Here is a 27,216-nt window from a genome sequence, read left to right as displayed (position 1 = left end):
TTGTCTCAGTTGTGATTATTTCTATTTAGAGGAGTTTGTTCCTAACTATGTTCCTAGATTTATGTGTGGGTGTGTCAAAGATAGTTTTCCTATCTTGAGACAATACTATTGTATATATGTAATATTATATTTGATTAATTTATGGTAAGATAGTTTTAACTGTCATTTTCTATCATGGTATCAATGGCTTGGCCGAGGGAAATATAAAAAGAAGAAGAAGGTGTATTTGTATTGCGTTTATATTTGTCCATCGGATTAAGTGATTATCCTATTGCAACTTTGGAAGGGTCGTCAGCCCACCTGTTGAAGAAGTTTACTGGAGAGGCGTGTGACCGTGCCTCTAACCTACCACACCTTCAATTTGAGAGGTGCAGGGGACGACTAGTTCTGAAAGCAAATATGTTGTTCGACAATTGGAATGTAGTGCACAAGCATTCTTAGTTGTTTCGCTGTGGGAAGAGTTGTCGTCGATATGAGGGCGTATAAGTACGTTGAGGAGCTATGAAAGAAGAAGCAATCAGATGTAATGAGGTTCTTGCAGCGAGTGAGATGCTGGGAATATCGTCAGCTTCCTGGTATAGTGAGGGTGACAAAGCCCAGCAGGCCTGACAAAGCTCGACGTCTCGGTTATAAGGCGAAGCATGGTTATGCTATTTACCATATATCTCACTGTTGTTTTGATTACCACATGATCTGGAGAGATGATCGCTCAACGTGCAATGCTGATCTAATCACTGAGATTCGATCTGGTCGTTGTCCCTGGAATTGCTAAGTGGTACGCACAGTAACCGTTGGTGGAGTGAGCCCGGTGCCGTTATAGAGGGATTAGTTTCTGCTGTGAACGGTCAAGAGATATGAGTTTTGTTAAAAGAGCATGTGGATTGTCAATTGCTGTGAGGACCAGTGGTGAGCTGGAGTTCTACGAAGCAGTGAATGGAGCTGTGTGTTTGTATGTATTATCGCTGAAGGCTATGATTGGTAACCAGCGGAAGAAATAGAAATTTGTGAGGGAAGCGGTGGCGCTATCTTGTGCGACCTGTCTTGGTTTCTATTTGGACGGCCCTGTCTTTAGCAGCATTGACCAACGGTGATCTGTGTGCCTGAGTGGAACGGCATGTTTGTGCCTGCAACCCACAACGAGCCGAGAGAGGGAGCTGGAGTGTGCATCGGTGAGGGCGGAAACATCGGTGTTGGTGCAGATTAGAGAGAGTGGATTCGCACAGCAGAAGCGTGGAGGACCCAACCGGGGGTGGCCAATGCTGAGGGGAAGCCCATCAAAATTTGGTTGCAGGTTGTGGAGGAAACTGACAAGTTTGGCTATGGCATGGAATTGTGTGCAAGAGGCTTGTTGCAGATGTTGCGTGAAGGTTGTCAAAGTATTGTGGAAAATTCAGAGATAGACTGATTCAGTACCCAACCGCAGGGAAAATGCCTCCTTCACTAAGTATTGAGTGTAAATGCTTTGATGAAATGAATTGTCTTCATGAACTTTTTTTTTGGTTTTTTAACTAAAACATGTTGAGCCTGATCAACTTAACATGAAAATGCATTCATGTAGATCTGGTTGAAGAAATTGGATGTTTGTTGTAGTGACATTGGTCTGACCAACTATTGTCACAATTATGAGTGTGTTGGAATTGGTCGTTCCAACAATACACAAATTTGCAGGAATTATTGATTACTAGATATGATGCAGACATGATACTAAAAATGGCAGCATCAGAGATTGGAGGATGATGGACAATCAAGTTTGTGTGAATTCGTGTGAGTTTGTGGGATAAACTCACTAGCATGATGTATTATGAGTCACACATATTAATTGTAAGCAAGTCTAGGATGTTTTGTAGTGGTCTTTATAATGTATGTACCTTGTAACTCTAAGAATTGGAGTGTGAAATGTAAGCTTGATTTACCTACAAAGCCTTATTGGCTACATTAGAGCCCTAGTGGCTACAGAGACTTCGTGGCTACAGTGCCCAGTCACAACATAGGAGCCTCAATGCTCACAGTTTTGGAGTCTAGGTGGTCAGGAGTGACATACCTTACTCACTCGAGAAATTTATTTTCTCACAGATCTCAGCGTATCTCTAGCTGAGCACAATGCATGGTTGAGGGTGAGCCGATAAAACCCATGATGATGGTATCAGGGGGGATTTATAGGCACATGTACATGTAAGCAGTTATAATGGTTGATAGAACCATGTATGCGAAGGACATCCTACAAGACTAGCGGTTGCAGCGATTCACACCCATGCATTCCAATGGATGGTTGCTCCTTTATATGGACATCAACATATTCTTTTGTTATGTTTGACCACAACTAGACTTTACACATTGATATCGAGACAAGTACTCATTAAGGGGGTGTGTTGGAATATGTAATTCCTACTTGTCTCAGTTGTGATTATTTCTATCTAAAGGAGTCTGTTCCTAACTATGTTCCTAGATTTGTGTGTGGTTGAGATATTCTCTCAACCAACAAATTGTGTGTCCAAGATAGTTTTCTTATCTTGAGACAATACTCCTGTATATATGTAATATCATATTTGATTAATGTATGGTAAGATAGTTTGCACTATCATTTTCTATCAATCTACATATCAATGATGTCAAAACATAGTAATAATATTGACGTGTTAAATGATCCATATCCTTAGCATCATTAATTGTTCGAAAAAAAAATTTGATTTTGACATTTTATCTCCATACCCCACATTATTTTATGTTTTTATAGATACCTCCATTATAATGTTCAGAAATGTTATGACAACCGCTTAAAAAGTCTATTCCTCAAATTGATATTGGCCAACAATTTTTCTGCATTGAGAATCTGAATCCAACGTTGTACCCAGAACATTGGAGGATAGTAATAGCATTGTCACATCATCTTCCATTAACAAAAATCATGAACATCATATGCAAGATAACATCATCACCATAAGCATGCACAGTTTCAATGGAAATGGGCCTCCGACTTTTTGCTTTTATTAAAATACATAAGTACAAGAATTCATCGAGACAATGGTTCAATCCAACCATAACTTTAAGCCAAAAACTACAAAGTATACAAAGAAACTAAACCACAAAATTGATGACCCTAGCGGGTCACCTCACCACCCTATCACGAATCGTCCCCTTTCCTAGGTGGGTCATTTCCATCCTTCGATCAAGCTGTTCAGTTGGCTTGTCCTTTTCCCCGGGCCGTGCTTTACTGCAGGGCTTGTTGATTTTTCAGTACAATTGATACAAGTATTTAATTTTTGAACTATGGTAATTACTTGTGAATATATATTATAGTTCTTTTGTCTTAATCAAACAATCACACTTCTGAAATTCCACTGATAACCATGAAAAGAAAGTAGATATCACAATGTGTGTGAGAAAGAGACATGTGAGTGATAAGTGTGTATGTAAAATGAAGAAGTTCAAGTGTATTTTATACCCAAGATACCCAAGAGACATGTCTCTTAAATTAAATCACGTCTTTGTAAATTATATTTGTTAAAGTGTTGAAGATCACGTAAATAATGGTGGACAATAATGGACAATAACTTCTGGTAAGTATATTTATTTACATCTTGTTCCTTTTCTGTCTCTTATTCAAATATTTGCTTAAATTATGGTGGGTAGTAACTGATGGTAAATATGTTATTTACCTGATTATAAACTATTTTCAACGATTTTAATTTTAGGTGTTTTTGTTGATTTCATTTCTTTTATTTTTTTTCTTCTAATTTAACATTTAATTTTCTTTATTGCTTTTACATAATATTATAAATACATCAAGGATTATGAAGACCGATCATAGTTACATTCTTCAAAAGGGTCGAGCCTTCACACCATGCTCCTCATTCGTTTGGCACCTCATCTTCTCCCCAAATGATGCGTGTGAGTTGTCCTCCGTTCAGTTCGGTTGTTGCCTTCCTCTGTTCCATTGTTCATTTATTTATATCGCATGAGACCTCTTCGTGCAGTTTGTCTCTACCTCATTGTGCAAGTTAGCTCGGTTGGGTCAACGCTCATTCTGTCAAGTAACCTCAAATTTCGTTCCACTGGGCGCCAAAATCCGTTCCAGCTATCTCATCCCGCGCCCTCAACTCACCTGTCTTATCTCGGTCGATTCCTTTGGTTCGCCTCACCTTGGGCTCCCCCGGCTCATTCGTCTCGATTGATATCCTCAACTTGTCTCACATTGGGCGCCCTTAGCATGTCTTACCCAAGTCGTCTTGGGTAGCCGACACGACTTTGGTTTTTCGACACCTTCCCCATAATGTCACATTTCTTGTGATATGAACGTTGCATTTCTTGTGACGGGGTGTTGCCCTAAACAAGTCGCCTTGTCAGAGCGCGCCTTGGGATGTGGTTGGGACAAGGGCATTCCTCGACGCCTTGGGAACTAATAGGATTATATCTTAAAACTGTTTCTACTTGGTTAAGAGCTTGTTTTCTTTGGATGTAAGGAAATATATTAACATCCCAAGACTGAGAAGCATCTCGCAAAAATGAAACCTACCCCTTTAAAAACCATTAACAAGTAATTGCAGGTGACGTGGTTTTTCTTCAATAAAAATGATGAATCAATAACCTACCCCAAAAACCATCCATAAATAATTATAAATAATATGGTTATTTAAGGAATGACCATAAATAAAAACAATGAACATTATCCACCTGAAAACTAATTATGACACTTCCATTGTAATAAAGAAAAACACAAACACAATTATGTTGTGTCCCGGAATCCACTTGTTACTCTGATTGCACAACACGGTAATAATACTGTTCACGTTCAATAAATTTGATTTTGACGTTTTATCTCCACACCCGACGCTATTTTATGCTTTTTCAGATACGTCCATTAAAGGTCTATTCCTCAAATTGATTTGGCCAACCACATTTTCGCATTGACAATCTTAATTCAACGCTGTACCTAGAACATTGGAGGACCTGCGCCTTCCCAGGAAGACAGAAAAGGTAATAGTAACCAAATCTGTAAATCATTTAGTACCGTGCTCCTTTCTCCCAGGTTGGTTGTGGATTTCAATTGAATTGGAATTGGTTCGGCATTTGCTTTGTGTTCCAGTATCTCTGCAACATTTGATTTTATTGCGATGGCTGCCGATTCCGTGGTTGTTCCTCGACGCAAGCTCGGCACACAAGGCTTGGAGGTGTGTAGGCTAATACTATCGCTATTTATTCCTTCCGGTTTGCAAAGCTTTACTGTATTGAAGTACGATCTGCAAAGCTTTAGTTTATTTTTCAGGAAGCAAAGCTTTAGTTTATTGAAGTATTTTTTCTAAAATGCCCTTCTGATCGGCTAAACTATTCATCATTGATGACTTGAAAGTTGAAACCTCTTTCAATAGCTAAGGGTGTATAAGGAAATGGATTGTAGACTTGAGATTGTTTGGTCATTAGACTTTGAATGATGGAAATTTATTTTAATGTTTAGAAATTTTGGTTAATTTTATTTATTTCTAAAATGTAAATAATAATATATTTTATTGATAATTTTTAATTTTATATGGTCTCTGTTATTTTTAAGATAAAATAATTTTAGGTTGATATTTCAGCTAATCATTTAAAAAAAAGAAAATAGTAATTTGTTTTAAAAAATATAAAATATTAAAAAAAAAGAAATCAATAATTTTTTTTTGAAAAAAACATGGAATATTAGCCCTCTACATTTCTCAAGGTAAAAATTTTTTTCATAACCAAAGAGAAATTTCAAGAAATTAAGTGTTGTGGTGTTGAAGTCATGCATTTTAAAATATTTATTTGGATGAAATCAAAACAAAATTGAGCTCCTGTTCTGTTTGTGAATCTCCATGCTATGTTCTGACTTAAGGGTATGTACTTTTCATTCTCGTATTATTAGAAATGCTGAATTGCACCTTCCTTGCCTCAGGAAATTCAGCCATACCCATAGAGATTTCAGGAGGTGAAATGAACTGTTGTGGTGTTGAAGTCGTGAATTTTAAAATATCTATTGAGATGAAATATAAAAAAAATTGAGTTCCTGTTTTGTTTGTTTGTTTTTTTTTTTATCATATGTTGAATGGGTAACTGTGAGTCCTAATGTATGTATGAGAGATCTAGGATCAATTTTCGTAGCTGCCACTATAATATCAAGAGTACATCTAACTCCCTGCAAGTCGATATACTAAGATCTTATGGTTTTAGCAAAGCGAGACTCTCGTGCCGCCAAGGCGGGGGTAGGGAATCTCGGAATCTGCTTCTTGAACATCCACTACAGCAAGCCAGTGTACTCAATGAAATTTGAACTACGGTCTCCAGGCTTCGCCTAAATAGACTTACCATCAAACCACACATCACTGTACTCTGTTTGTTAATCTCCATGCCATATTCTGAATTAAGGGTATGTACTTTTCATTCTCGTATTATTTTAAGGGTATGTACTTTTCATTCTCGTATTATTAGAAATGCTAACCACACATCACTGTACTCCTGTTCTGTTTGTTAATTGCACCTCTTGCCTCCGATTCTGCTGGTCTTTCATTTTACTCTTTCCTTTTTAGTTGCATTTGATAGATGAGTGTGTTTTTGAGTGTGTTTTTTTTATAAATTTTCATTTGTTTTCTAAATTGAGGTTTCTGTAATTAGAATGGATTTAAAATTCATTTGCCTGATCTATTACATCGAGTCATGTTATGTTTTTGAACCATTAAATGTGATTGATCTTCCCTACAAACAAATAAACCACACATAATTCCAAACATCAACAGTTATAATGATAGATCTGAAAGATAAACTTCAAATCTTCTACTAATTGTTCTCCACCACTGACTATACATGCATACCTACATACAAGGTTTCAGCATTAGGTCTTGGATGCTCGGGGCTTTCAGGGGCATATGGTACATATACGTCGGAGGAAGATACCGTTTTTTTATTTCAGCATGCCTTCAATCGAGGAATCACATTTTTTGACACTGCCGACCTGTACGGTGATTTTACCAATGAAATATTGGTTGGGAAGGTATTTTCCCCAGTCATGTAGTAACCATTGTTCTGGGATTCTTTCTTTAATGAGGATTTTATCTGACCTGATAAACACCTGTTGTAATTTCAGACAAATCAGCATGTTTATATTAATCATAGTAGTTGCTGCAAAAATAGTTTTCTGATACATTCAATGCAGGGCTTGAAACACTTGCCTAGAGACAAAATCCAGCTTGCCACAAAGTTTGGAGCTGTGATAAAGGATAACTCAATTGTTGAAATTGTTGGCACTGCTGAATATGTGAGGAAGGCTTGTGAAGCTAGCCTGCAACGCCTGGATGTCGAATACATCGACTTATACTACCAGCATCGCGTAGACAAAAGAGTTCCCATTGAAGAAACGGTATCTCGATGTTGCTTTTATACTCTGTATTTTAAATTATCTAGAATGTTGGAGTCTGTTTTTCTTCTTTACAGGCATGCATGCATTGCCTATTTTGATTATGCCTGGAGTCCAGAGTTCCGTTTTGCTTACAATGTCAACAGTTTTTACTTGTTTTCTGTTACCTAGTTGTGAGCATGTCTCTGCTAAATATACAGGTAGGGGAAATGAAGAAGCTTGTGGAAGAGGGAAAAGTAAAGTACATTGGACTTTGCGAAGTCAGCGTTGACACACTACGAAGAGCCCATGCTGTACATCCCATCACTGCAGTTCAGTATGAGTGGTCTTTATGGTCTAGGGACCTTGAAAATGAAATAATCCCCACATGCAGGTATTTATTCCTAAAGATCTCTTTCTACAAGCAACATTTTATGTCCATGACTCCATTCCAATTTAGCAAATGTTTCCTTTTGGTTTGTTGCATACATAAATGCAATTAGTTGTAATAAATGCTGTACTATGCACAAACATCATTCATGACCGTGTGAAGAGCCATGCTTTTTTGAAACGCGTACGCAAGTTCTTACTTTCCTTGACTTAATCACAAGCGTAATTATCTCAAAGGTTGATCTTCATCCTCCTGATATGATACATCTTTTTGGGTAATTGTGAGATGAACATGATACTTGAGATTTAGAAAAATATCATATACAAGGAGTGTTGCTTCACATTTCCGATACATTTCAATCGATAGATCTTTGTAGATGGATTTACAAGCAGCTGAAATCATGAGGTGCGAGATACTTTGTGAAGAGTGGACACCCTTGAATTGGAAATAGGCAAAATGCATGTTTGAGTGTACAGTTTCCTTATGGCAAAGTTCTGATGTGCCAAACAGTGGGAGTCATTGTCATTCCCTCTAGTTTTAACCCGTCTACCATATCACTTATGTTTTGGATCTCCATATTCTGTCCTTTTCTTGGGCATTGTATTTAATTCTGAATAAGTTGGCCCTTTATTTCTCAGATGCGACACTATTGGCATTGGCATTTCTTGACTTTGAGCTGCCCTTATCAATTCTATTTTGGGAATCCGTATTCTGCCTGTTTTTAGCTAGCTAGTTTATTTCTGCAATTAGTCAGTCCTTTCTCTCTATGTCATTAGGTGTCGCTTTCTCCCTTCGATTAAGCACCTTATCTTTCTATGGGGATTAACCATTTTCGCTCCTACTCCACTTCAAGGACTTATGACCATAAGATGGCAGTTTTTAATTGATTAAAAATTGTCAGAAAATCACTTCTAAAATTCCAATAGCTAGAGGCAGTCGATGAACAACATTAAACTTAAAAAAGATATATAACTACAACAAAATACCAAAGGAATGAAATAGGCCATTAGCAGCTCATAAGTTGACTCTTTATGAAAGAGAACCTTTCCCAAAATATATTTTTATTGCATAAAGTATGCTTAGCAAATAACATAAGCCTTGAAGAACTCTCTCCCATTTCAATAGAAAATTCTGCACTGCACAAACTTCCTTTTGCTGGCTATGTGCCCATCAATATATAGGATGAGCAACTCCAAAAATAGCTAACAGCTATAGAAAGTAATCTGCCTAGCTTGACAGAGAAATAGAGACTTAACTATAGAAGTAGAAAGGTTATTGATTGGGAGAGAATGCATCCAGTCACGGAATTAGATAAAGTGCCTAACAATAGGCAAAATGTACATGTCCACAGTAGAAGAGATATGGGATCCCAACCCTAAACTTTAAAATTATTGGCAATCACACACTGTCAGCGTATCATTCCTCTACCATAATGTAAAACTACTCTCAAACATGCCTTCTCCCTATTCACAGTTGAAGGATGCTCATTTTTATCCGGCTGTTTGCAGATTCATCTACAACACTCTTTCCATTGAAAAATTGTTGAGAAGATAAAGCAATGTAGGATGATCTAGTGCTGAAAATGAATGATGAAGGCTGAGAGATTGCAGAGTATGGAGCAGCAGATTCGAGAGATGCATTGGGAGGACGTGGAGGTTGACATCCCACCCTATACAGTTGGAAGGAGGAACCGGGAGGTTCAATAGACGCTTAGGGATACCTAGGAGTTTGTGGGAGCTCCTAGGTCAGGCAGTAGACAACAAAGACAACTAGACAGGTACACTGGCTACATGGCATTGATTAGTCAGTTGATAGATAGCGAGCCTTCCAGCGATCAGGAGGCCGCACAGCAACATATGTGACGGGATGATATGTTTGAGTATACTTCAATCATGTAGAATGATGTGTGGGAGGTTGTGTTTGAGACCAATAGATAGGGCAGTGGTTGGATCATGCTGGATCTTTGAGATCAAACACGATGCAGATGGCAGCATTGAGAAATACAAGGCAAGGTTCGTGGCCAAGAGGTTCACTTAAAGGGAGGGGATAGACTATGAGGAGACATTCGCTCCTGTGGCCAGGTATACTTCTATACGAGCCGTGATCTCACTTACAACACAGATGGGATGGCAGATCCATCAGATGGATGTCAAGATGACGTTCCTTAATGGTGAGTTGGAAGAGGAGGTATACATAGAACAACCAAAGGGATTTGTAGCACACAATAGTGAGACCCACATGTGTAGATTGAAGAGATCTTTGTACGGGCTCAAGCAAGCTCTTAGGGCGTGGTATGAGCGCATTGATAGATACTTGCAAGGAATGGGCTTCGTGAAGAGTGAGGCGGATGCAAACCTCTACTACTTGGTGGTTGTGGGTGAGGTTCTCATTCTTGTTCTGTATGTGGATGACTTGTTTCTAACAGGTTCACTGGGGTTCATAGAGGAGTGTAAGAGGGACCTTGCAGCAGAGTTTGAGATGAAGGATTTGAGGCTTATGCTCTACTTTCTAGGGATGGGGAGATTTTCCTTGGGCATGGAAAATACTACATTAAGATCCTTAGGAGGTTTAGGATGGAGGATTGCGGAACCATGTCTCAACCCATCATCACAAATTGGAGGAAGGTAGACACATCAAGGGAGAAGGATGTAGACCCTACCTTATACAGGCAGTTGATTGGATCTCTCATGTATTTGGTCAACCCTAGGCCAAATATATCCTTTGCGGTAAACTCTCTCAGTCGGTTCATAGTTGAGCCGAAGAGCGTGCATTAGACAACGACAAAGCATGTGTTGTGATATTTGCGTGGTACAATCGAGTATGGGATTAGATATGCTTGAGGTGATGTTATCAGGTTTGTGGGCTATACTGACACACCCTGGGTAGGTAGTACAATGGACAGGAAAAGCACTTTAGGATGCTGCTTCAACATGGGATTAGTAGTTGTTGCTTGTTATAGTGGAAGCACAAGTCTGTGGCACTAAGTTCTGCAGAGGCAGAATACATAGTAGCTAGCATAGTGACATGTGAGGCCATATGGCTTTGGAAGTTGCTGGTAGCCTTGTTTGGTCAGATGGTTGAGATGATTGCGATAAAATGTGACAATCAGAGTTGCATCAGGTGATCTGAGAATCTGGTGTTTCATGACAGGTTTAAGCATATAGATTTCAGGTATCACTTCATCAGGGATTGTGTACAACACAAGATAGTTCAATTACAATATAATCCTATAGATCAACAAATAGCAGACAATCTGACGAAGGCCTTGGGGTAGATGAGATTCATCTTCTTCAGAAATTAGTTGGGTGTTATGCAAAATAACTTTCTCGCTAAGAGGGAGTGTTAGTTTGTGCAACTTGGATAGGTGTTCTAGTCTCAGGTGGTGTCTATGAGGCTAGAAACACAAATGGATTAATTATCTCCAATATCCAGACAAAATTTATAAGGAAAATTGTTTTAATTAGATTTAATTAGCCAATTTAATTATTTTTGTGAAGCAGGAAAGTGTTCCCTCTGCGGACAGAGGCAACCCCTCTAGCGCTAGAGTGGGTCTAGTCACAAACAAGGACAGATCAACAATAGCTTTTCTTAAACAGTCATAGTTGGAGGCCTACTTCAACCGGTGGTCGATGGAGTTCCGTTGCACTGCTCCAGCTTCCGCTTCCTTCTCCTAATGAGTAACCAACCTGAAACAATGCAAAGGAAATACAACAAAGCACGTAACCGGAACAACAATGATCTATTTACTCACAAAGTCAAGAAGTCATGAGCTATCAAGTACATTACATACAAGACATAGGAAAACATCATTGATTGCATTAATTATGAAATAAGAGTAAGCTTACAACCAAAGTCTTGACGTCACAAGCCTTCTCAGAGGGATCCAACCAGCATGTTCCTCAAGCATTCACTCTTGAAGATGGATCTCCCAACATACAAGTCTCTCTCACTCACAAGTTTTACACAAGATTAAGGGCACTTCACAACCTTCCTCAAGCTATCAACAATCCCACACTTGTCACACTCACACCAGCTATCTAGAAAACTCACAAATACTAACAACACTATCAGCAACCATTCCAAAGACTAAGAACTCCAAAACTAGCAGCACATAGCAATGGTGGGAGTTTAAATAGGAGAAGGAGTCCCCATGAAAGGTGGGAGAGTGAGCTTATCTCCAAGGAAGGTAGCACAAATGACGGAACAACCACGCCAGAGAAAGGAGGGCGACATAAACTAGGCCAACAACCAGGTCTGGAGTCATCTGGAAGGCCAACTGTTGGAACAAATTCGCCCAATCTGGATCATCGCGGGCACATAACTGATCCTCCGCGCTGACATCGCTATTGAATAACGTAGCTAGTCAGGTCATCGCCGAAGATTACAAGCGACAGTCGCGCTGGCACATAAAATCAAACCATCGCGGGAATCAGGTGTACTTCTGCGATGGCAGCGCTTCTAGACTGTTTTGGAGCGCCCTTCAGCGCGTTTATTTAGCCAACAGACGCGATGAGGCAGAAACCTTTGGAAAAGTGGGTCATTTGGCAACATCAGAGAGCATTTGTCTAACATGAGCATGTATGACTTGGACACATGACACAGTAGGAAGACTGGAGTGAAGACAGTGACAAATTACTGTGTAACAGATGCCCCCTAAAGTATGAAGCCCGAGAGAGAGGGAGGGGTGAAATGCTTTACGAAACTGACTGAACTGGAACACCATCTGGAAGAACCTGCACGCAAGTACAACTGATATCTCTGATAATGAAGTACATGTAGTCTAGGCATGGGCGCAGCCATCCAAAAGACATACGAAATAGGTTTGTGGTATGGACGCAGCCATCCAGCTAATGAGACCATGATGATGATAAAGGTATGGTTGCAGCCATCCATGAAGACTCAGGTATGGTTGCAGCCATCCATCAATGAGTCCACGCAGCCTGAACATGTGTAATCTGAGTTCGGGGTCTTGAACCCATCCGATCATAGTACAAATCCTAACATGCGAATAGATGTGCTGAGGTCGAGCATGATAGAACATCGCTTGATTACCAGTCAATGATGAAAACCGTTAACAAGCGCGAGAGAAACCACCAATAATGCCAATGGCTCTCAAGGTACTGTCTAGCACAATCCACGAAGTGTGAAAAAGGAGCTGAAGTCGAACACTCGTGGAATCACCCAATCGACGACCAATGATGAAAGTCGACCGTCAGGTGCGAAGAACTTGCCATTGAGGCATGCAAGCTCTAAGGTACCAAAGGGGATCTCTAGATCAATCTCCTGGATAATGAGCTGATGTCGACAGGAGACGACCCGTCGCAGGAGGGCCATAATGTTTCCCCCATCAATGACACGAGATAAGGAACAAGTGGCAGATGGCGAAATAGAGTATCAGAGGAGAAGACAAGGGTGTAAACTGCAGAAGGATTATACTCTTGAACATGTTGGCGACACGACTCCGGAGGGTGGCAGCATTCAGATACCAAGGGATCAGAGGCTCGATGGAGACGGCATGAATCAGATGGAATGAGGCTAGAATGATAACCCAAACCCGCGGAAGGCCAAATGACGATGTATGGATGTTCCAACCCGACAAGAAGCAAAAGTGTCGATGTTCAAGAGTGACTAGCTGTCATAGACAATCAATGATAAACCTGTTGTTGAGTCCAACCTAGTAATGATTTAACGAGCCCTAGGAAGGAGAAGCTCGAGTCTCGTCATGGTGACGAGTCCAATGTCGTTAGGGTTTAACGAGTCCGACATAGGTAAAACTCGGAGTCTTTTTCATGTTTAGAGAGTTTGAAAAAGACACGGAAAAGAAAACTCCAGGGGGGTTCTTTTTCGTAGATTTGTGTCTCTCGAGCCCGAAAAAGTATAAAACGATACTCGAAAGAACCGCCCGACCATTACGATCGAGGAGTACTTTTCGTAACTAGTGACTTCGACTCAAAAAAGTAGAAAAGCGGTCGGAATCACGTCGTTTCGTAACCAATAACGAGCTTGAAACGACAAAAGCCCGACAATCTTTTTGTGTTTACACGGTCGGAAAAGAGCTTAAAGGCAACCGCCTCTTTCTTCTTTTAACGAGTCAAGAGGAACAACTCGACTATCTTTTCATCTTTTACAAGTCAGAAAAGAGCTTAAAGGAGACTCGTCCTGGAGGAACGAGTGGTATAAAGGGTAGCAATTGGTTCCGGCAATAGTGGAACTACTCAAAACATGTAATGGTCAAGAGGCTAGCTAATAAAACCACTCATCGCTACAGTTCCTCAGGAAAGGATAAACAACCAAGTGAAAGCATATGATCGGCCAAAGAGATGGTGGCGATGGAATGAAACAACCAAGGCTCATCTAGCAGAATTTAGCGGATAAACGACAATCACGAGATGTAAATCGGGTATGGGTTCATTTTTACACAAGCTTGAACCATGGAGAACTCTGCTTGGATTCGGTTTCATGTTTACACAAGCTTGAAACGAAAAACTATGCTTGTTATAAGTTCGCATGCCCCCAGCATAATGACGCAAATCGAGGTACATGCCCCCCAAGCTTCATTGCATTCAACGAGGTGGATGGAATGAAGGTTCACATTTGAGATCTTGGAAAGACTCGACTTGGATTTTACGAGATCTTAATTAAAGACTCAATTTGCAAAGGGAGTTGTTTCATTTTTTAATGAGGTTGACACAGTAAAAGAACTATCCTCATAACCCTTGTTTCATTTTTTAACGAGCTTGACACAAGACTAGGAACTATGCTCGGGCACCTTGTTTCATTTTTTAACGAGGTTGAGACAGGAAAAAAATATCCCCATGACATCTTGTTTCATTTTTTAACGAGGTTGAGACAGGAACAAACTATCCTCGGGACTCCCGTTCATGGGCCATATGAGAACATGGCTCCCAAGAGGTCTTCGCGGGATGGAAGAAACGCACTCTGGGAGGAATACATGTCATGAGGCGCTAATGACAGATCGGGTTCCAATGCCCCCAGTACATGATGTACTAGACCATCTGCATGATCAGCAGTAGATGCGGAGACGGAACGGGTAGCCACATAATTGACCTGTGGCAAGGAAGGTACTGCTTGCGAGCAAGAACCGAGAGGGGATGTCAGCTGCGCAGGGGGCACCGAGGGACTAAAGAACGATAATTGATCAATAGTCACCATTATTCCATTGTGCGGAAAACAAACCACACAGAAAAGTGAAGAAACAAGAGCTCCCATGGAATAAACATAGTCACGGCCAAGGAGAAGACTGAAATCTAAAGCACCTTGGACAACCATAACGTCTATATAGACGGTTTTTCCCCCCAAAGTAACAGGAAACTTTGGGAGGATCCCTAACGGTTGACTGGTTCCTCTGTCAAACGCTAACAGATTTTGTGCAACCGGCACAAGCTGTGGGGAACCCAAAGCTTGCCAAGTAGTGGAAGGCATAAGACTGACAGATGCACCCTCATCCAAGACAGTGCCAGGTACTGCCTTATCATAGGCATGTACTGTAATCTGGAAAGGCACATGGGATGGAAGGCGGAATGTAGTCAAGTGACTCCAGTCGAAGGAAACGACCGAACTACTTGGTGGGGGAATCGTATGATTGCCCCCCTGCTCTACAGGAACCGAAGAAGGACTCTCCGAATCAGCTGGGATAGGAGTGTTGTTCTCGGACTCAGGAGAATCTGACGAGATGAGAAGAACATGAGCATGACGCTCTTCCGAAACAGAGTGATCAACAGGTGGTGAACCCAAGTCAACACTCTCTCTGACCAATGGTTGGTCTGGAACAGGCTTAGCACAGCCAGGCTCGGAAGGAGGAGGACAGACAAGAGAAGAATCTAAGTCAATCTCTTTGTCAATCGGGAGAGGGTCTGAAGAGAGCCTCTGATAACCAACGGGAAGTTGGGGTGAAGAAGCTGTAAGACTTTCCAAAACGGCAGAAGCTTTATCCATGAGCGGACAAAGGTGAAGGGGATGGTTGCCTTCACATAGCCTACAGGGGAATCAAATCTTCCCTTTCTTCTTACCGTTGCCAGTTGATAGGGTAGCATCGCCATGAGCTTCAGAGGACGATGAGGGACGAGCCGGATCGTGAGACCATACATCTAAGATCCTAGGAATGCCAGGACAATCACGAAGAAGATGGTCACCCTTACACAATTTACAAGGAAACTTAACCTTCCGTAGAGGAGCAGAAGGTGTTCCGACCTGAGATGTACTCGAAGTAGTAGCTGCACAGGTGGCCTCACGTTTATCGGACTTCTTCTTCTTCTTCTTATTAGTCTCCTGGTTACTAGGTGTGAAACTATTACCAGGTGAAGGAGGAGAGGAGGAGAAAGAAACAGGGGAAGTAGGCCCAACCTTGGAATCAACATGTCGTGGTTCAGACGAAGGAGACAGTGGAACAGGAGTCATGACCCTCGGGACCACCGAGGTTGAAAACAACCATACGGGCAAACCAATGGTACACCCAGGCAAAGGCAATGTTGCCATATATGGAGCACCGACATTTCCAAATGAAGGAAATGGACCAGGATTTCCATCCGGGGGAAGACCTTGTTCGATAGACTTGGGGAACGTTGCCATCGAGAAGGAGCCTGAAAAACACTCTTATCACAACCAAGAACTCGAACTTTTACCAGGAATATTTCGTGGGCAAATAAATTTTATGACACAGGAACAGAACTTGACCTTTTCATGTTTCAAGAGTCGAGAAAAGGACGAAAAGGTGACTCTATATCTTTCGAGGTTTAATGAGCCTGAAAGGACAAGTGCTCAGATGGACCTTTTCTTTTAGGGAGTCCGAAAAGGAACGAAAGTGACTACTCTGGAGAACTAGGCAAAAGGTTTACCAAACAACCCGTAAAACTGCATATACACCTTGGCAATCATATGAAAACCAAGGACTTTACGTACGGCAGTCAATCTTCCCGAATGCTGTGTTCGGTGCGTTACGGCTTTGTAAGGCGGCAGATACGGCTTCCTATGGATAAAGGATGATAACCTAGTTGGGTCTCCCAACATATACTCGACGGTACATGGGAGCACAATTCCGTGCTAGACCACTATTGAGTCACAGAAGGAGGAATCACCCAACTTTGAGTGGAAACAAAAGTGACTAGGTTTAACGACGCCGGAGCATGTCTCTAGCCTAGACCTCTAAATAGTGTGTGTTATGTTCCAATGCGTTGTTAAATTTATTCAGTTCATTTTAGAGTTGATCTTGGATTATGTTTCAGTTTTCAGGCCTTACCGTATGTATATAACAAATCCTAGGATGCAACTAGAATGAGTACAAATATTCTTTTATTTTGATGAACACCTACTTACAGAAAGGTAGAGAGTTCATTCCCAAACCAAGACAAGCGAATGCAAACACTAAGAAATACAATGCATCAATACACTATTCTCACGATGCATTGATACTACTAATGAAAGATTTAAAATTTGCTTTCCAATTTCTCAAACATGAAAATTCGTAATGCAAATGTACTTTCACTTTCATATGCTAAATGAATGCAATTTTTTTGTTTTGTTTTGTTTTGTTTTGAATTCAAAGAGACAAACAACCAAGTGTGAACTGATCGATCCAAACAATTGTGATCTATGCTTGGTAGTGAAGAAATTGAATCAACATAAAAAATTGGTTCAATAATCGACACTAAAAATCAACTAGCAAGAAAACAAGCAGTGAAAAAGCCTCAAGAAAATCAATAAGACGGTTGTGGATGAACCTTGAACAAACAAGTAACCCAAGCAAACAGTTTCTCGACGAAACTTCTAAAGGGCTAGGTCACATGGTCTAAAAACACAAGACTCACTCAAATGAAATCAAAGAGACAGTACCCTAACCAAAAGCATTTAAAACAAGCTAATGAGAGACAAGAAACAACAGGGGATAAACAAGATTGATGAATTCAGGAGGTAAAGTTATAAAAACAACTTTTCAGGAATCATCGCAAGTTGTACACTGACAACTAGAGATGTCATCGCTAGTTTAGATACCATCGCTAGTGATGGACAGACAACTAGAGATGTCAGCGCAAATTTTACACAGACAACCCGAGATGATCGCGGAAAAACACCTATTTTCCGCGATGATGTTCAAAAACTATGAAAAATGAACAAAAACTCCCGAACCAAAACCAGTCAACCCTTCAATCAAATAGAGGTATTTCCCAGATCAACCCAGGAAACTCAAAAGACTGATAATTAATCCCCAAAATTCAAAAGAGACCAAATCAAAAATCAAAACAAGAGCAAACAAATGAAGAACAAAGGCCAAGCTCCCCAGTGGAGTCACTAATTTGTGAAGCAGGAAAGTGTTCCCTCTGCGGACAGAGGCAACCCCTCTAGCCCTAGAGTGGGTCTAGTCACAAACAAGGACAGATCAACAATAGCTTTCCTTAAACAGTCATAGTTGGAGGCCTACCTCAACTGGTGGTCGATGGAGTTCCGTTGCGCTGCTCCAGCGTCTGCTTCCTTCTCCTAATGATTAACCAACCTGAAACAATGCAAAGGAAATACAACAAAGCACGTAACCGGAACAACAATGATCTATTTACTCACAAAGTCAAGAAGTCATGAGCTATCAAGTACATTACATACAAGACATAGGAAAACATCATTGATTGCATTAATTATGAAATAAGAGTAAGCTTACAACCAAAGTCTTGATGTCACAAGCCTTCTCAGAGGGATCCAGCCAGCATGTTCCTCAAGCATTCACTCTTGAAGATGGATCTCCCAACATACAAGTCTCTCTCACTCACAAGTTTTACACAAGATTAAGGGCACTTCACAACCTTCCTCAAGCTATCAACAATCCCACACTTGTCACACTCACACCAACTATCTAGCAAACTCACAAATACTAACAGCACTATCAGCAACCATTCCAAAGACTAAGAACTCCAAAACTAGCAGCACATAGCAATGGTGGGAGTTTAAATAGGAGGAGTCCCCATGAAAGGTGGGAGAGTGAGCTTATCTCCAAGGAAGGTAGCACAAATGACGGAACAACCATGCCAAAAAAAGGAGGGCGACATAAACTAGGCCAACAACCAGGTCTGGAGTCATCTGGAAGGCCGACTATTGGAACAAATTCGCGCAATCTGGATCATCGCGGGCACATAACTGATCCTTCGCGCTGACATCGCTATTGAATAACGTAGCTAGTTAGGTCATCGCCGAAGATTACAAGCGACAGTAGCGCTGGCACATAAAATCAAACCATCGCGGGAATCAGGTGTACTTCTGCGATGGCAGCGCTTCCGGACTGCTTTGGAGCGCCCTTCAGCGCGTTTATTTAGCCAACAGACGCGATGAGGCAGAAACCTTTGGAAAAGTGGGTCATTTGACAACATCAGAGAGCATTTGTCTAACATGAGCATGTATGACTTGGACACATGACACAGTAGGGAGACTGGAGTGAAGACAGTGACAAATTACTGTGTAACAATTTTCTTAAGTTTAACTTAGGAAAAGTGGTTAATTAATTAGGATTAATTGAGGCAAATCATTTTTTCTCTAGTGATTTCTATAAAAGTGATTGAATAAAGTCAAGATGATCTTATCCATTGATTGGAGTTAGATCGTGGCCGTTGATTTCTCAACGAGAGATTATAAAAGGAGATCGATGGGGTTTTGGAGACACACAACAACGAATTGCAGTGAAAGCAAGTGTGCAGTGATTGCATGGAGGACACCAACAATTGGGTTCAACAGTGATTGAAGATTGAGTTGCTAGAGAGAGATTTCTTCACAACAATTTCTAGATTCTTAGTGATAGAGGGAGATCGATTTTATCTGCAGAGGCCAAGTTTCCCCGACAGTGCAAATTGGTTCAGTGAGGCCATGTTGCCGGAGCAAGCGTGGATTTGCCAAAGTGATTGATTTGCATAGGAAGAGCTGAATTTGCCAGTAATGGTCGAATTTCAAAGGACGCCAAGTTAATTTCCCAGTTAGTACAATTTGCCATTGGCCAGTGGAGGTTGAGTTACCTGCCAAGGCCGCATGTGTGGGTCAATTCGGGGTTATAGTGAGAGGCTTTATTGATTCAGAGGGGATGAGTTGCTTCTAGGAGGTCAGATCATCTAGTAGAAGTGAAGAAAATAATTTGTCGGAGGTTTGCTAATTTTACGACAAACAATGTATGTAATTTCAATTACAAAATTATTGAAGAATAATAAAACCCTCATTTGCAAAACTAGTTTTTCCCCACACTATGGTTTTTTCAGGGACAATTTGTCCCAAAATAGCGATGTCTATTATTTTGTGTGTGCAATATTTTCTCAGTTCCTGTGATTTAATTTTGGTGAAGTTTCAATAGTTTTTTATTCAACAGTTGCTAGAAGACGAATAATCTTTTAAAGATAGAATAATAACTAGATTAACTGCAACAATTTTAAAAATTTCACAATAGGTGGAGATGGGACTATGCTATCTCAATTGGGGTTTCCCAAGTAGTGCCCCTCCTATACCCATTGGGCCATTAAGGGAGGTCCCATTGGACTAGGATGAAAGATTAACCCCCCATTTAAGGTGAGGGAACAAGATCACGGTCAAACCCCCTCTTCCTTCCAAGTTACCCCATAATCCATGTCAAATGCCCAAAATGCAAACGAGCATAAGTACCCGTTTGCAAAATGAATAAACTACCTTTTGATCAAAAGCCCACCTTATAACATGTGCTCTTTCCGAATGCGCAAGGAATCATATAACTGGTGTAGGTGGCGGAGGTATGAATGACACATCGTCATTGACTACTATTAGTTTTCAAGGGCTGGCTAGTCGGCTGGAAGAGATGATCGGATGAAAATTTCTCCTGTGGGGTCACTCACTTTTGGTGGGTAACAGGGTCCTAAGCTATGATCTCAATATAAGACAAATCATAAAAAGCAAAAGGCACATCAGAGGGGTGGAAAAAGCAGGTTGAGGAAAGGGGTACTCATGCCTCAATGATTGCTCCTTCCTTTCATCTATACACTTAGAATGTTGGACCCTCATTCGCTGGTCTCATGGCTATAGCACCTGCCCTGAAGTCTTTCCCACTCTGCAAATGTTGTTATCACACACAACTATGGATTGATGGGCTAACCTGGGAAATGTCACTCCTCTTGGGGGCTTGAAACACCTAATAAGGTGTTGACTTAACTATCCCTAATATAAGTGAGGTAACTTGTTTACATGTCCTAATCTAGTTAGACATTTGAATGTGAGTTTGTGTGAAATATTCTTGTGCCCCTAGCATTAGGTATGGTCCACTATGATGCATTTATGGTTATTGTCCCTAAGGATTGTTGATTTCACTTGATCTTGAGAGGGTTTTGTCAGGTGTTGTTATCACAACATCAAAGACCCCTTGTGAGTTGATCTTCATCCCATTCAACAACACTTCAAAGGTTGTTGTACCCCTTCCAGAGAAAGGTCTGACCTTGATGATGTAGCATTGTCCCTCCAGAGATGAGTGTTGGGCTATGAGATGGTTCTACATGGTACTTGACTCTCCTGAGTGCCCCCAGATGCTGGAACATTGAGCTGTTGATGGTTTGGTGTTGGATTTATTGATGATGTGCTTAGATTGACCTAAGGTGCCCTAGGCTGGCCTTGACACTGTTTAATGGTCATTGCTTGTTTCGGAGCCCGAATGACAACGATTATCCTTGAGATGGCAGGGGAGGGCTTGCACATCATTGCTATACCCCAATGCTTGAGCATGATGGTTCCATGTCACTCGTTTTGCCCATAGAAGGGTGACATAGGGCACATTGGTGATGACGTCATGATTTTGGAGGCATACCCATTGCATTTTGAGCTTTTACTTGAGTATGGAGCACTTAGGATCCATTTGTCACTTTTTTTGGAATATTGAGCATTTATGGAGGATGATGTCATATTGGAGGACATGATTTCCCCATATGTGTGGGATTTTTGGCATTTATTGTTATGTTTTTGAGCTATATTGAGGTTGCCTTGTAACCTCACACTTGTTGAACACTCAAACAAACTTGTTTTAGGGTTTTGCTTGTAAAATTAGTGGAAATAAGGCAAGTTAGTCCTCATATAAATAGAGGAAGCCTTACCCCCCTTTTCATCATCACACGTTCATTCACTCTTCTCTTCCAAAGAGTGCGAATTAGTCTCTTGTTTTTACTTGGGCCGAAATGTAATCTTATTGTGCGAGTTCTCTTGGAGATGGATTTTTGCTTGGAGACATTTTCTTGGGATTGATTGAAGTGTTTCTATTGGAGAATTTTGTAAGTTTTATGCCTATTTTCTATATTTTGCATATTGCATTTGTGCAGTAGGGTTTCTGTTTTGTGCCATGATATAAATGCTAAATCTATATTGAAATCTTGCTCCTTTATAGCATGCAAAGTTGTGTAATATCCCTAATTTTGTGAGCACGGAAATATCATTCCTGCTTGCCTAACTACCTCCTTTAGGCTAGCAAGAGGGGAAATTACTAAGGAGTTTTCCCAATTCTCTTAGACATTATTATTATTATTAAAGGGGAAAAATATTATTATTATTAATAAAAGGGGCAAAGGTTACTTCATCATTAAACTAATTAAAAATGAGAGATTTATAAGGTTGGAGAAGGCCCGATGAAATATTATAAAAGGAAGGAGGAAGTCATTTCTCATCATTCTATATTTTCATTTCTTGTTGAGAATCGAGATTGGTTTGGAGCTCAAAGGAGTTTCAGCTCAAGGGTTTTAGGCGAGACTCTAACGCTAGTTTCGGTGGACACCATTACCACCCTAGCTAGCATCCATCCAATTTTGGTGGACACCATTGCCACCCTAGTTGGAATTATAAGCATTATAAGCATTATTCAGATTAATCTTTTAATTCTTGTTGCAGGAGATTGGAATGTGATATCTATTTATCAGAGGTTAATTCCCCTAAGGAGGCTGAGTCATTTTAGCAGATTTCCATCCACTACAGTATGCTGAATTCTGACCATTATTTTGCTGGATTATCTTTCATTCTAGCAGGGCCGAGTTCATCTCTTATTGAGGGCTGAGTTCATTGGGGTTTATGGACCGAATTTCCTCCATTCATCTCAAAGGCTAGATTCACTTTGGCAAGCCGAATAGATCAGCCTTGAGGTCGATTTTCTTTCAGCCACATGGGATCAAATTTCAACATAAGAAGGGGACTGAATTCACTCTTCTTCAGTGGCAGAATTACTCAGGTCTATGGAATGAATTTGCATCATATTTGGAAGGGCCGAATTGCTTCCTTGATAGGCTGAATTCAATGCAATCATTTGGCAGAGATCAACTGATTAGTTGAAGCTGAATTCCATCCTTAATCTTTGAAGATCAATTCTGGAGTCGAATCCTTCTTCTGGAGCAGATTTATGAGATTTAGAATTAACGTGGCTCTGCTAGGTTATTTATTTTGGAGGGTAGAATTTCCTTTCTGAAGAAGCCAACCACAGGGATCGAATTCCTCAACCAATCTGAAGGCCAAGTTGTCTTTACTGAAGCGGGTTTATTACCAAGACAAAGGCTGAGTCAGAGGACGAGTTTCCTGAGGTATCTATCAATACTTGAAGGCCGAATCCTTGCATATTGTTGGAGGTCGAATATCAGAGTCAGTGATCTGGTGGGGGATTGAATTCATTTCCATCTACTAGGCCATAATATGTTGGTACAAAGTACTGTACAGGTACTCATTTAGCAGGCCGAATACATTATTTTAATAGGTCAAGATTCTATTATTAATCTGAAGTGGTTCACTTTGCATCACATTCACTTTGGAGGTTTATTTCTGAAGCCAAATTCAGTATTCTTTGGTGTGAATCAACTGCTACAGGACAAAGGGCCACTTGCAGAGAATTTCTTGGGTCAAGTTGCTCCAATTCATCACCATAAGCGTGGCCCTAGGTTTCTTACTGTTGCATTTTAAAGTCTCTCTACAAGTGAATAAAAATTTGATTTGCCCTCTATATTATTTGTTGAAAGTATTCTCCTACATTGCATGCCAAGTGTTCGATAAAAACTCTGTTTACTAATTGTTGTTAAAATTTTCAAGAAAGTGTTCGAAGAAATCTGTTAAAGAAATTTTTGAATTATATTAGCGCAAATTTTGGCTTTGGCACATTACTGCATGTTCTTGGCTAGCTGTGGGGACTAAGGCCAAGTAACCAGAATAAGAAGCTAAAAGAACCATGGGAGCCAGAAAAGATTTGAAAGCTAACATAGAAGCCACCATGAATGAGATGCAACAGAGGATAAATGAAATGAAGAGGACATAGAAGTTGATATTGGACATGACAAGGCAATTGACATGTTGTCGCCTAAGATGCACACCTAGATTGATGTGGGAAAAGTCCTTAATCTCACAAGGTGTGGCCTTAAAGCAAAATGCTCAGAGAAGGGGTTGTCACCTTATCCCAACTCTCTCTGTTTAGACTCTCTCCTAGCAAAGTCAACGGGGGTTGTCCCTAAGGAAGATTCTAAAGGCTGACTTGTTAGAGATAACAAGTTCTAGGAGATGGTTAGTAAGGCTATCATGATTCCATATAACTTGAAATAGAATTAAAGATTGATTTAACAAGTATTAAATGTTTATGAGCATATAAATATCAACAATATAAATTCAATTAATTCAACGAGATATCTTGCAAAACAAATTATAAGAAACCAGTGCCAATAGATATAACTTGCAAGAGAAATATGCTCAAAGGAAAATCACAATACTTACAATAAAATATGATTTTCAAGCTAGAAGAATGGGAAGCTGCAAGACAAGTGTTAGAGACTCAAGGTAAAAGACTACATACAACTTTGAGATGATGAGCAACAAAATGAAATAGAACTTGCAAGAGAATAAAACTTGAACTTAAAGAGAGATTTCAAATATGATATAATTAATATGACCAAGACAATGAAATAGACAAGTACAAGAATATCAAGTAAGATGCTTCCAAGTGAATAATAGGCTCACACTCCAAATTGTACAATAATCAATCATGCAAAATGAGCAAGGTTATATGCGAGTGAGTGTGTGAAGTCAAGTGGTCTTGGTAAATTTTAATTAAATGCCTTTTCTAAGGTTTGACTTCCCCTCAATTCCTTCAACTTGGTAAGGAGTGAGGTGATTGCAAGAAGGCTAGAATGAGGAGGCAAAGGCTTCATTAACGATACCCCCTAGAATTTCAGTACAACCAGCATGCCTTCATTCCTACAAGGGACTCGGTCACAAGAAAACTGTGAGGTGACACGTTTTAACCTTTGTTCCAGACTCAAATTTAGGGAGATTGGATGATAGTTGAGGAAGGTTGTCCTAAATATCTATCAACCAAGCAAGTTATATACTAAATTAATCCAAGTGCGCAAGTTAGATACTAAATTAATCCAAGTGTTGTATCTCATTTGGAGCACTTGGAGATCTAAAATGCAAGTTAGATACTAAATTAATCCAAGTGCTCCAAATGGATGTAGATCTTGCAATAAAAACAAAATGCTTCAAATGTGAAATACCTTGTGAATATCAATTAGCAAATACCATTCACTTGTATGATCAAATTAATTTATTAATGAAGTGCGTTTAGAGTGTTAAATGACCAATGAAGCAAATTTGATTTACTCAATGAGGCAAATGACAATTAGATCAAGAAGTTAAGACTACTTCAATGCGAGTGCAAATTAGACAAGTGAACAATGAAATTACTCAATGAACACAAAGAACAAGTTAGATCAAGTAGATAACAAGTGATTGAAACTACTTGCAAAATGAATTTAGATCTACCAAAGCTAATGCAACTATATGATGAAAAGAGCAAGAAAACTAATCTAAACTAACAATGCACAATGAACAAGTTAGTCACCGTCATCCAATATATCTGCCTTCCAAATGAGGAGGTGGGATACCAAGGGGAAAAACCTCAAGTTCCCTCCAAGAAAAAATTCCTTTATTATTATTATTACCATGTGTTTTACCGTTTTCTTCATTTCTTTCCTTCTCAATTCTGTTTCAAGGCAGCTCACATGTGGAAGCATCATGTCCATCTCTATTGCATCGTATGCAATGAAGATAAGACCTTTCTCCTTGGAAATCTCTGCCCCCCTGCCTCTAAAATTCTTCCTTCCTCTTCCTCTTCAGCCACCTCTTCCTCTAGAAGAATCTTGTGCATGATTCTTTTCTTTCTGTGCAAGGCACACAACTTTTTCAGAGGACTAAGGATCTGTTTTTTTCCCAAAGGCCTTCTCTCTTTCAGCAAACTTCTTCTCAAGGGAGTCAAAGGAAATCTCCTTAAGTTTGCCACTTGCTTGCAATAACTCAAGATAATGTGAATAGGTGGGATATAGTGCCTTGAAATAGTCTGTGAGAGGAACATCTATTTCAACACCGGTGGCCTTTATGTCATGCATAATGGATCTTATTTCTGAGGCTAAGGAAAGAGGGTCATCATTTTTCAATGCAGGATTGAACAACTTAATCATCAATTGAAAAACTTCAAGTTCAGAGTGTGAGTCATACAATTCCTTCAACTTCTTTAAGGCTTCAAAGGCATTTGAAAATGGAAAAATATGACGACTCACCTCTTCATTTACTGACGTTGCAATCAAGGCATAGGCCCTGTTGTTCTTATTTTCCCAAATGACAAGCTCCTTGTTTAAGTAGGCTTTTTAGGTGCGTTATCTTCTTCTCCTTCACAAACCCCTTTCCACAACTCATTAAAAATCAAGGTGTGCTTTATCTTCCGCGACCACTCATGATAGTTCTCTTTGTCAGAGAGAACTACTCCCACAATGGAAATGAGTGAATGCATCATCAAAAAGGACTATGTGCTTTGATTTCCAAAATAATGCAGCCTTACTTTCTGCCTTCTTACAAAACTGATTTAAAAAGCTTCACTACTAACTTCACTCTTCACTATAGAAAGTATTTAATACCACTCACATTATAATATACATTCATGTACTATGGCATTCAAATCCTCTCACATAATTCATATGAATTATGAATTAATGAAATATATGAATTATATATAAGCAACATTTTTTTTAAAACTCAATGATTATATATGCACCCTTTTCAAAACTCAATGGAACATATATGCACCATTCTCCACATATATAAGCTTCTTCACATATGAACTAAATCATACACGTGAGCCCAACCATATATATATATATATATATATGAGCCAACATATATATATGAATTACATATGAGTTTACACACCATCACATATGATTCACGACCTTCAAGATATATACCAACGCAATATGTGCCATCACATATGATACGACCATTAAAATGTTAGTTTTTGTAGCATCGAATGTGTTCTAGCCACGAACATTTGTGGAGAGGCTAGAATACATGAGATCTCGAAAACCCATAAATCTTTTCTGGAAATTCTGCCTAGAAATGACTTAATTAGATTATTAACCAGTGTTTAAATATTTCCTAAGTCTAAACTTAGGGAATATGGTTAATTAATTAGTATTAATTAAGT

General features: G+C 39.8%; 1 protein-coding gene across 4 annotated transcripts in view; it reads left to right on the top strand.

Moving 5' to 3' along the window:
- The first annotated feature begins 4,839 nt into the window (after nucleotides 1–4,839).
- The window catches only part of LOC149142915 (putative aldo-keto reductase 1), a 131,771-nt gene continuing 109,394 nt past the window's right edge, over nucleotides 4,840–27,216 (top strand). For all 4 annotated transcript variants that reach the window (XM_089449273.1, XM_089449272.1, XM_089449275.1 and 1 more), the window contains exons 1-5: nucleotides 4,840–4,974; nucleotides 5,084–5,168; nucleotides 6,833–7,000; nucleotides 7,163–7,366; nucleotides 7,564–7,736. In XM_089449273.1, the coding sequence (XP_089305399.1) occupies nucleotides 5,112–5,168; nucleotides 6,833–7,000; nucleotides 7,163–7,366; nucleotides 7,564–7,736 (602 nt within the window). In that variant the 5' untranslated portion in view covers nucleotides 4,840–4,974; nucleotides 5,084–5,111. The remainder of the gene's footprint in view (nucleotides 4,975–5,083; nucleotides 5,169–6,832; nucleotides 7,001–7,162; nucleotides 7,367–7,563; nucleotides 7,737–27,216) is intronic.

The sequence above is a fragment of the Pinus tabuliformis genome, chromosome X, assembly GCF_031772625.1.
Source record: "Pinus tabuliformis cultivar Carrire ecotype Pingquan chromosome X, CPIR1, whole genome shotgun sequence".
Lineage (NCBI taxonomy): Eukaryota > Viridiplantae > Streptophyta > Pinopsida > Pinales > Pinaceae > Pinus > Pinus tabuliformis.
Note: the sequence above shows the minus strand (reverse complement) of the source record. Positions and strands in the feature narration are given on the sequence as shown.